The 12,009-nt window shown below is 40.5% G+C and overlaps 1 protein-coding gene across 1 annotated transcript in view; it reads left to right on the top strand.

The window, feature by feature from the left end:
* LOC109917525 (lebercilin-like protein) overlaps positions 1 to 12,009 on the top strand; it is a gene marked incomplete at its 5' end in the record, with an annotated part of 62,931 nt that overhangs the window by 30,927 nt on the left and 19,995 nt on the right. The window contains 2 exons of the mRNA XM_048603040.1: positions 3,358 to 3,467; positions 5,562 to 5,664. Of these exons, the coding sequence (XP_048458997.1) occupies positions 3,358 to 3,467; positions 5,562 to 5,664 (213 nt within the window). The remainder of the gene's footprint in view (positions 1 to 3,357; positions 3,468 to 5,561; positions 5,665 to 12,009) is intronic.

Here is a 12,009-nt window from a genome sequence, read left to right as displayed (position 1 = left end):
GAAGACTTTCTGTGGCAGCGAGCCGTGTAAATAGAGTCCATGGATGGAAGGTTGGCTTCTGTGATGGTATGAACTGAACGAATGAATGAATGATTCATTGTCACATACACAGGGGGTTCTGTTGTAATGCGATGGTTGCATTACTGCACAGCAGCGTGATTTTCTATAATGCGATATAGAAATAATGACCCTATGGGAAATGCGGGTTAGGGGAAGACCACCAAAAAAAAAAATCACTCAAAAATCACTCAAAAGCCTAACACAAAGGATAGCACAGTTTGAATTAATGTTTAATTCTTATCTAATAATGAAATAAAAGTAAATTTAACACCTTATCTTGAAAAAATGTCAAGATGACTTGATGGGAGAAAAGGTTTTTAGGTGCTCTGTTGTTAATGCAGGGGCTGAGGGTCATCATCATCATTATTATCATCACTTTCAGGTGCAGTTGTGGTTGCAGGGTTAGAGCAAAAAAATAGTTAATCCAGAAGTGGATGGCTGTGGTTCATTGTCTTCTGAATGTTGGCTTAAAAATGACATCCAGATTTTGCTGCTTTGCCCTTTTTCCTTCTTTCATGAAGAAGCTGTTCATAAGGTGCCAAATAAGATCTTATTCCACGAACTGCTACCCTGCTGCGTTCTGCATTGCAGTCATTGTTCTCTAAGAGCTGCAACTACTTCTCAGTTTACCTCAGGATAGAAGACAAAACAGAAGTGGAAAGGTCTTGTGGTGCTGCATCCTGGACTTCATCTTCTTCACCTCCAGCTTCCATTTCCCCTTCAGCGACAAGTTGTTGTAGATCAGCTGTAGAGAGGTCTTCACAGTGGGACTCAAGCAGCTCTTCAACATCCTCACTCTCCACTTCTTCAAAAGCAACTTGCTTTGCAAGATCAACACAACGTTCTTTGATTCTTGGGAGCTCCACTGACAGATGAAAGGTTTTAAAATCTTCAAAAATATCTGGGGGAATCTTCTGTCAAACTGCATGCGAGCAGTCCTCACTGACATCACCCTAGGCCTCCATGATAATGTCAATTGCACTCTTGATGTTAAAGCTCTCCCAAAGTTGAAGAACACTGTCCTTATCCCCCCCAGTGGCTGCAATCAGCCTCTTAAATGTGCGCCTTAAATAATAAACTTTAAAAGCTGCTATTGCATCCTGGTCCATGGGTTGAAGGAGAGAGATTGTGTTTGGGGGTAGAAATAGCATTTTGATGTTTTCAGAAAGCTCACCAATGGTAGGAGGATGGCTTGGTGCATTATTTAGGATGAGGTTAACATTGCATATGCTCAGGACCATGCCTGCGAAACAATCATGTGATGTCATCGCGTATTCCTCCGCACACCAATGGAATTGCATTATAGCCGACACAAGTTCACGTTTTAGAAATAGCGTTCCCCTATTTGTCAGTTATATTGTAGCCAATTTCCGTTTCCGGAACATGTGTTATAGCAGAATCTCCTATATCTCGGGAGATATAGTGAAAAGTGTTCGGTTGCCACAATCTGGGGCCGTTTTGAGGTATAAAAAGAATAAAAGAAACTATTTAAATAGAGCTCATCTTCATCTGCTGGCGTCCCAAACACAGCTGTTCGCTCTGCAAGGTCCCCACCCCGGGCCTACCGCAGCCAGGAGTCCCTGTTCCACCATCGCTGCAGCCAACATCCCGCTGCCTTTCCACAAGACAACACACAGGCAGCATTCACTCCCGACTGCATTGATAAATCAGCCTAGACTATGTGTTGAGGTTTGGGATTTGACTCTGTGGTCTGCTGATACCCTGGCTAAGATAATAAATGTTATTAGAAAGGTAAATCTGGAAGACTGAAATTAAAATGTGAATATTGGAATGAAACAAATGAGTAAAAACTAATTTTAGGGCTGCATTCAATAAATTTTTCTCTACACAGAGGGACAACAACACTTGGAATAAGCTTTCAAATAGAATTACAGAGGCAAAAAACATGGGTCAAATGGTGTTCCTTATGTGTAATTATCTTTCGATCAAGTGTAATAATATCCAACTAGATAGAGGATTTAGCTTCAGGCCAATAATGCCTCACTGCAACACTTTCTTCCTTAGAAGTCCCTCTGGACTACTAATATAGTTTAACCTATTTTTCTAATCAATTTGTTCAGAGATGTCATTACACACCTCTGGAGTAGGTAGGGCTTGAACCCAGGAAAACAGTATTTCTTATTGTATCAATATAGTGTTTACAACATTAGCACCTAAAAATTCAATAATGTTCAAACTCTGGATTTCATGTACTGGATCAATAGGAGATTTTTTTAAAAATTCATTGACGGGAAGAGGGTGTTGCTGGCTAAGCAGCATTGATTGTCCATCCCTAATTGCCCAGAGGGCATTTCAGAGTTAACCACATTGCTGTGGATCTGGAATCACATGCAGGCTAGACCAGGTAAAGATGGCAGTTTCCTTCCCTAAAGGACATTAGTGAACCAGATTGTTTTTTCCAACAATCAACCATGGATTCACAGTTATCATTAGATTGTTAATTCCAGAGTTTTGTATTGAAATCAAATTCCACCATCTACCATAGCGGGATTCAAACCCGGGTCCCCAGAACATTATCTGGGTCTCTGGATTAACAGTCCAGTGATAATACCACTAGGCCATTGCCTCCCCTCCTTTGGTCTACCTATGCCATTTGTATTGATGTGCACAATGACCTCTGGCTGTTCACCCTCTCCCTTCAGAATGTTCTGCAACTGCTCAGAGACATCCTTGACCCTGCCACCCGGGATGCAACACACCATCCTGGTGTCTCTTCTACAGCCACAGAATCTCCTGTCTGTCCCCCTCACAATTGAGTCTCCTATCAGTATTGCTCTGTCTAACTGCACCCTTTCCCTATGAGGCTCAGAGCAGGTCACAGTGGCACTGACCTGACTGCTGCTGCTAGTCCCTGAAAGGTCATCCCCTCAACAGTATACATAAAGGTATACCTGTTATTGAAAGGAATGACCACAGAGCTGAGGATCAAATTCTATTGTCCCAAATGGCTTCATTTACATTCCTTATTTGAATGAATATCTATTATTGACATTTAATTGGCCTTTATTTACATCGCTTCTTTAAAATAAAATGACTTTTTTAGCATTTGCTGTGACATTCCTCCTTCCCAAACCACCACGTATTTCATAAAATGGCAAAGTATACTTGCCATTGCAAGTTCAGCTGCACTGCAATTAAAAAGAATGGCAGTAATGATGTTTGAACGTGTTGCAATAGAATAAAGGCTAAATATGTATACATTTCCACTGCATCTAGTCTTTGGCAGGTTCTGTACTAATTCTGCAGTTGCATTTATTGTTTCTTTTTGTCACACAGCTGAAAATGTGGCCAAAGCAATACAGACAGAAGAATCTTTGTCTCCCATCACTTCCTTTTCTCCTCATAATGTCCTTCCAAATTTAGAGAAGAAGCCTGTACATAGTGAGGTAACCTTTACATTGAATTTTTATTTCAACCGCACTTCAGTTATAACATGCCCTGTTGTTTGTCAATTAACTGATACAAAGTGATTTTCAAAGTAGTTGCACTAAATACCAAAGAATAATTTACTATTTCCATTGGCATGGATGATTCTATTACAGTGGTGGTTAAATTGATAGGTTCACTTTCGGTTGCAACTGACACAAATGGAAGAAGCCTGGTTTGAGTTAGCTAGTCTCATTGAGAATTGCGATTGGGCTCCTACAATGAGTTAAGGGAGGAAGGGGGCTGAAGTCAAGTCTGGTTATTCTTGCTGACTGCTATTTCTTCATCCCTACAAAAACATGTGTACACATGTTTTGAGTATCTCTATGACACTCACTGTTTAGGCTTATTGTTGAAGACTACATTGCTGTGAGGCTTCTAAGGACGTCAGACACCCAGCATGAAACATGCCTTTAAGTGCCTTGTCTATGTCAAGTTAGATGGCATGCAGATGTGGTGGTCATTCTGCGTGTTAATTTTGTTCTATTACTTGAAGGTAAATTATGCTATTGAATTAAGTAACTCCCATTTTAAAGGCTATTCACCTTGCTGTGAAATAAAGCAGCTTAAGTTCTCTTGTGTTACAGCGCTAGCATCCTTACCCCTGGACTGAGAGGCCCAGGTTCAAACCCCACCTGCTCCAGAGGTGTGTAATAACATCTCTGAACGGGTTGATTAGGAAAAATAGGCTAAATAAAGAAGCAAATGTGAACTGAAGCGGCTTGAGTCCTCTTGTGGTTCAGTAGTAGCATCCTTACCCTTGAACCAGGAGGCTTGGGTTCAAGTCCCACTACTCCAGAGGTGTGAAAGACATCAATGAACAGGTCAATTAGAAAAATAGATTGTTTAAAAAGCAGCTTATCAATTTGAATCTGGCCTTATTTCATCAATGTTGCTTTGATACTACCTTCTATGATATTGAAAATATACACACTCAAAAAAAATCCAGGCCAGCTCACAGGAAATCTAAAAGTCAACCAACAGAAACAGCAAAATCTAAAGATGTTGAGCAAGTCAAAAGGGTCGGAGGCAGAAATAATGAGTTTAGTGGCAGAAGTCAAGAATCATGGGACTCAAAGAGAAAGGTAATCTCAGTCAAATGATTGTGAGTTTAAGGTGATGGAGTAAGAATCTATACAGGGAGAAGTGCAAGACAAATGGAAAGAATAGAGAGCATGAAAGCAGAGTACTTTGCAGGAAGAAATTAAAGGATACAAATTTGAGGTCAATGAAGACAAAGATTGCCAGCATGAGATAGAATAGAGAAAGAGCCAACATAAGCCCACAGGGAAGGATCAGCAGAGACTCTAGAACTGGAACTCTATCAAATCTTAGTTTGTACTTTAAAGAAAGGGATATTATTGTTAGATTTATCTGGTATTTGAATTGTGAGCTTGTCAGTATAATCAAGAGAGAAATAAATGAGCCAGCAGACTCATGACATTACTGAGCAGAAAAAGGTCTCTCAGCTATTCTGCTGTCGTTGCAGACTTTGATTTTAAACTATGTGCTGTTTTCAGGGTTTGTGATATAACATCTCAATCAAGCCTATTCTTGTCTTCAATGCATTTTAATTTTAGAATACATTAGATAAAACAAAAAGGAGCTTGGAATTCTGAATCTGTCCTTGACCTCAGTGAGATTGAGGAGAACTGTAGCATTCCCCACAACGACTTCCAATTGAGGTCTGCCAGCTTAGAACCAACCAGAGATGGAACTGGGAGACTTGGGTCTGCACCAAACTCTCAGGCAATCACCTTGGCTCAGTACCGTTGTCATTATCATTGCAATGCTTCCACTGAATGAAATGCTTTATTGGTTTCTGTTCTGCTGTGTACCTTGATTTTTGTTATGTTTGTTTAATTGAAGTAGGATGCCAGAGGTGAGTGACAGCAGCTGTATGATGCCCAGTCATATAATGAAGCTTGGGACAGTAGAAAATAATCCCTCAATAGCAGTGGTACCATGCTGCTGTTATCACACTGACCTAGAGATCACACTCTTATCAATATTCAAAAGCTTATTTTAAAAATAACTATTTTACAATGCAACAGAAGGAAGCACCAAATGAAGCTGATGATGATTGCAAAGCATCAAAAAGACAACTCAGAAAGGAAGACAGTGAATTAGATTCTGAGATGGAGAGACTAAGAAAAGGTGAGCCTTTCATATTCTCTACAGAAACTCATCTGAACTGAAAGTAATCAATTATAAGAAATAGCATGAGAGACAACAAATATGTTTTTAAAATTTGAGTCCTAAAATGCTACACCACAGAGGGTGCATTTTCCTAAAATCTTCATTCAGGTCCTCATTTGCTGTGCTGTTCAGGGAAGGTGGACTGAGGCCAGGAAGTAGGAGTGTAAGGTTTGGGTGTGGGAGAAGGAGAGAGAGTAAAATTGGAGTTCTCTTGCACAGAAAGGTTCACCATCTGACCAATTGTTCAGGAATGAAAGATATCCAAAAGAAACAGGGAGAGGAGAACTCTCTCTTCAGGAAGTAAAAATACTGTGAAGATTCTGAAGCTGCCCCATTTTGTTGGTGACAAATTAAAGTTTTCTATTTGTATACTCAGTGTTCTTTGTCTCCACTAATAATGATCATATGAATAATTAAAAACAGATATGAGAGGTAGTCATAGAGTCATACAGCAAGGAAACAGACCCTTCGGTCCAACTCGTCTATGCTGACCAAGTTTCCCAAACTAAACTAGTCCCACTTGGCCCATATCTCTCTAAACCTTTCCTATTTATTTACCCATCCAAATGTCTTAAACATTGTAACTGTACCTGCATCTACCACTTCCTCTGCCAATTCGTTTCACATACAAACCACCCTCTGTGTGAGAAAAGTGCCCTCAGGTCCCTTTTAAATCTTTCTCCTCTCACCTTAAAAATATGCCCCCTAGTTTTGAACTCCCCTACCCTAAGCAAAAGACCTTTGCTATTCATCTTATCCATGCCCCTCATGATTTTATAAACCTCTAACATCCCTCAACCACCTATGCTCCAGTGAAGAAGTCCTAGCCTATCCAGGCTCTTCTCATAACTCAAACCCTCCAGACCCTGCGATATCCTGATAAATCTTTTCTGAACCCTCTCCAATTTTATAATATCCTTCCTACAGCAACGCAACCAAAACTCTACACAGAACTCAAAAAGTGGCCTCGCCAACATCCTGTACAACCCCAACATGACGTTCCAACTCCTTTACTCAGTGGTCTCAGCAATGAAGGCAAGTGTGACAAATGCCTTCTTAACCACCCTGTCTACCCGCGACTCAACTTTCAAAGAACTAAATACCTGAACCCTTGAGGTCTCTCTGTGCGACAACACTACCCAGGGCCGTACCTTTGACTGTGTAAGACCTGCTGTTGTTTGTTTTACCAAAATGTAACACTTCACGTTTGACCAAATTAAACTCCATCTGCTACTCCTCAGCCTTTTGGCCCAGTTAATCAAGATCCCTTTGTAATCTTAGATAATCTTCTTCACTGACAACTCTACCACCAATTTTGGTGTCATCTGCAAACTTACTAACCATGCCTTCTACATTCTCATCCAAATCATTGAAATAAATGACAAACAACATTGGGCCCAGCACCGATCCCATTTCAACTTGTTTGTTGAGGTTGCATTGGCACTAGTTTAAATAACAATGGGGAGCAGGTTCTTCTGTCCATTATTTTTCTAAGGCTGAAGCTAGGATTCGGAGAGATCAACATACTCAGAGCCAGAAGGTTGAGTGGTATTTTGCATTCAAACATTTACTAAGTTCATCCAAATCTTCTATTGCCAGTGGCTCCACATCAGTCAGACGTGAAGAAAATAACCTCTTTTTTTAACAAGAGGAACATATTTTTGGTTTGGTTATCACATGATAATTTCCAGAAATCTCATTTGACTGTCAGATTGCCTTATAAAAGACCAGAACGGTGGCACCCTAGAAGTCTTTTTTTTGTTACATTACATATATTGAACTGTTATAAGTGTAACTTTATTGAAAGGAAGGGAAAGATTGGATGATGTAGTGGCTTAGCACAATAGTCCTTCAACTCTGGTATTTGGACTTCATGCTGCCTCAGAATGCTGGAGTGAGAGCCTCATCTTCCAGCAGTGTGTAACTTGGCTAGAATGAACACGGTCACCAGTAGGCTTGGCCACAGCCACAAATAAATTCCTAATTTCCACTAATCAGCGATCTTACTTCGAGGAACTGTTAGAATGGGTATTGTAGGGAATGGAGATGTCATGGCAATGTTGTATGGCCTGGTGTTTGGACGTTGAGCAGCAGAAAGAAGGGCAGGAGGAAAAAAAGTTCATTTGTTAGGCACCTCATTACTTCTTCCAGACACTCCAAAGCTATTTAAAACTCATGACCTACTTTCCGTTGCACAATCGCCATTTTATATGGGCAAATACCAATCAACTCTCAGAAAAGAGCTAATATATGATTGGTCAGTTTATCGCTTTTTCTTTCAAGTGTGTTTTCTAAGGGAGAGTAGCTTCCCACTGTTCTATATCTACAAAAAAATGCTTTATTGACTCTGAAATGCTTTTGGATACCACTACTATACAAATTGAATTGTTCCCTTCTCACCTCCAACTCTGCCCAACCTGGGTCTACTCTGAAGTATCAAATAAGATTATATGCTCAGATTAGTAGTGGGTTTGAACAGGTAACCAAACACCAGATTGAAATGCAAAAGTGACAATTACTGATACCAGATTTAAATTGAAAAATGACAATAACTGAGATAAGACGACAGAAGATTTATTCTGTACTGTTTTGTCATCTACACTCCAAATCCACACTCCATTACTTGGCTATTGACTCCATCCCTCTCCCTCAAAACAATCCAAGAATTAACTAGTCTGTTTGCAACCTTGGTATCACATTTGGCCCCAAGCTGAGCATCAGGCCTCAAATACATGCCATCACTAAGATAGCCTATTTCCATCTTTATACATCTTCTCATTCCATCCCTGCCTCGACTGATCTGCTGCTGAAGCTTTCATTTGTGCTCTTGATGCCTGTAGGTTCAATTATTCGAATGTTGTTCTGGTTGGTGTCCATTTTGTGAACTTGATGTCATCCAAAAATCAGCTGCCTGAGTCTTAATTAACAAGAATTCACCTATCACCTCCTATGCTGGCTAACCAAATTGTCTCCTTACAACACCTTGATTTTAAAATTCTCATCTATGTTTTCAAATCCCTTCTTAGCTTTTCCCCACCCTTTCTCTGTAATATCCTCCAGCCCCACAACTCAGAGATACTTGCATTCATCTAATCATCTAATTTCATCCCCAAGTTCAATTGCCATGCCTTCAGCTGTCTCGACCCAGAGCTGTGCAATTACTTCCCAACACCTCGCTTCCCTTCCCAATTCCAGCACCTGGTAAAACATAACTGGAAACTAAGTCAGCACCTTCAAGAGAGCAGTGGAAAACTACATTTGAAAAGAAATTTGAAAAAAACGATGATATAATAATACAATTCAGGATTGGTGAAGTACACATAAGAAAGAATCACAGAATTGTTACAGTGCAGAAGGAGGCCATTCAGCTGACGGTGTCTGCAACTGCTGTTCAAATGGGCATCATTTCTCGTGCCAATCTCCTGCCTTTTCTCCATAGCCTTGTGCACTATTTCTATCCAAATTGTCATCCAATACCCTCTTGAATGCTTCAATTGAAACTGCCTCTGCCACATTTCCAGACATTGCATTCCAGACCCTAACTACTGTGTGAAACTGCGTTTTCTCACATCATCTTAGCTTCTTTTACATGTCATTTTAAATCCATGACTTCATTCTTGTTCCTTTTACGACTGGTAACAGCTTCACCCAGTACTCTATCCAGCCTGGATCACAGGAAACAAATATAACATTGTATTGGTTGTATTGGCAGACTATTATGGAACAGCTTTTTAAATTTCTTTTCATCGTATATGGGCTTCTCTGGACTAGACCAGATTTTATTGCCTAATTGCCCTGGAGAAGGTGGTGGAGAGTTGTCCTCTTGAAACGTTACAGCCCTTGGTATGTATGAATACCATAGTGCTGTTAGGAAGGGAATGACAGTATTTTGACCCAGTGACAGGGAAAAAATGGCATTATAGTTCCAAGTCAAGATGGTGTATGACTTGGAGAGGAACTTGTAAGTAATGGTGTTCCCCCATGCATCAGCATAGCTAGATGTTGGTGGAAATGAAAGTGCTGTTCAAGGATCCTTGGTGTGTCACTGCAGAGTACCATGTAGATGGTGCAACTGCTGTTGTTGTGGGTTGGTGGTGAAGAAAATGATTGTTGATAATGGTGGATCAGGTGCTAATCAAGTTGAATGTTTTCCCGTGAATGGTGTCAACATTCTTGAGTGCTGTTGGAGCTGCACTCATCCAGGCATATGGAGAGTATTTTATCATACTCCTGATTTATAGATGGATGGACGGGCACTGGGGATATAGAAGTTGAGTTACTCACCAGAGAATTCCTAGTTTCTGACTCACTCTTGTAGCCAATGTATTTATATGGCTGGTCCAGTTCAGTTTCTGGACAATAGTAACTCCCTGGATGTTGAGAGTGAGAGATTCAGTGATGGTAATACTATTATTGTCAAGCAGAAATGGTTAGATTCTCTTTGTTGGAGATAGTCATTTCCTGGCGTTTGTATGGCACAAGGTATTGCTTGCCACTTATCAGGCTTATATTATCCGGGTCTTGGTGCACATGGACACAGATTGCTTCAGAACCTGAGGAGTAGCAAATGATTCTGAACATTATGCAGTCATCAGGGAACATCCCCTCTTCTGAATTTATGCTGGAGGGTTGATCATTGATGAAGCAGCTGAAGATGGTCAGGCTGAGGACAGTACCCTGAGGAACTCCTGTTGGGATATTTTTGGACTGAGACGATTAGCCTCCAACAACTGCAACTATCTTCTTTGGTGCTCAGTATGACCCCAACTGGCAGGGGGTTTTCTCCAACAACTCCCATTGCTTCCAGTTTAATTAAGGCCTCTTAATGCCTCACTAGGTCAAATGCTGTCTTGTTGTCAAGATCAGTCACTCTCAGCTCTCCTTTGGAGTTCAGCTCTTTTGTCCATTTTTGCACCAAAGCTGTAATCTGATGAAGAGCCGAGTGGCCCTGGCAAATTAAACTGAGTGCCAGTGAGCAGGTGATTCCCTTGCAAGTGCTACATGATAGCATTGTCAATAACCATTTTGCTTATGCTTGGGAATAATATGATTAGACTATAATTTTGTTTTAGATTGGTCCTGTTCTTTATGGGAAGACCCATTTGGGTAATTTTTCACTTTGCTGGGTAGATATCAGTTTCTCTCTATATCTATACTGTAATATCTATATTACATGATATCTATACTGGATTAACCTTAGGAGTGCAGCAACTTCTGGAGCACAGGCCTTCAAGTTCTATTGCTAGAATGTCACCAGCCCTATATCCTTTATGGTATCCCATGCGTCCAATCATTTCTTGATGTTATATTGTTTGTATCAAATTGGTTGAAGACGGACATCTACGATGTTGGGAACTTTAGGAGAAAGCCAAGATGGATCATCCACTCTGGCTGAAGATGGATGCAAATAGTTCAGCCTTGATTTTTACACTGATGTGCTAAGATTTCCATCACTGATGTTGGGGATAATTGTACAGACTCCTCTTCCTATTAGTTGTTTAATTGTCCAATCACAACTGGATGTGGCAAACTGCAGAGACTAAAGTTGATCCTTTATTCCTCTCTACTTCTGCTGTTTGGCATGTAAGTTGTCATGTTTTGTAGCTGCTGCCGAAATGCCCTTCTGCACTCTTCACTGAACCAAGGTTGAATTTCTGGTTTGACAGTAATGGTAGAGTATGATATATGCTGGGCCATAAGGTGACAAATTGTGGATAAGTACAATTCTGCTGCTGCATGAAATGATTTGTTTTTTAAAAATTAGTAATGTATACATTAGGAATATGTACACAAGCACATAACACAATATCAACATTTCATTTGCTGTTGCCTTTTACAAGAGAGAGTATGTGATCCCAGAAATCTACTGATTATGTTCAAGTTCCAGCAAATAAATCTGGAATTAATGCAAACTCCCATTCCAAATTTAAATATTTCCATCAGCGTGACTGAGGTTATAAATAGCCCTAAGGCCTTAACAGACAAGTTTCTTTATGTCCAAATTAATATTTCAGTTGTTACTTGTCTACACACATAAACTTCACGTCCTTATTTTAAGCCATCAAGAACCATGAAAACAAAGACCACAAGACCAGAAATAACAAGGTGTAGAGCTGGATGAACACAGCAGGCCAAGCAGCATCAGAGGAGCAGGAAGGCTGACGTTTCGGGCCTAGACCCTTCTTCAGAAATGGGGGAGGGGAAGGGGGATCTGAAATAAATAGGGAGAGAGGGGGAGGCGGATAGAAGATGGATAGAGAAGATAGGTGGAGAGGAGACAGACTGGTCAAAGAGGCGGGGATG

This window comes from Rhincodon typus, chromosome 11 (genome assembly GCF_021869965.1).
Source record: "Rhincodon typus isolate 14 chromosome 11, sRhiTyp1.1, whole genome shotgun sequence".
In the NCBI taxonomy this organism is placed as follows: Eukaryota; Metazoa; Chordata; class Chondrichthyes; order Orectolobiformes; family Rhincodontidae; genus Rhincodon; species Rhincodon typus.
Note: the sequence above shows the minus strand (reverse complement) of the source record. Positions and strands in the feature narration are given on the sequence as shown.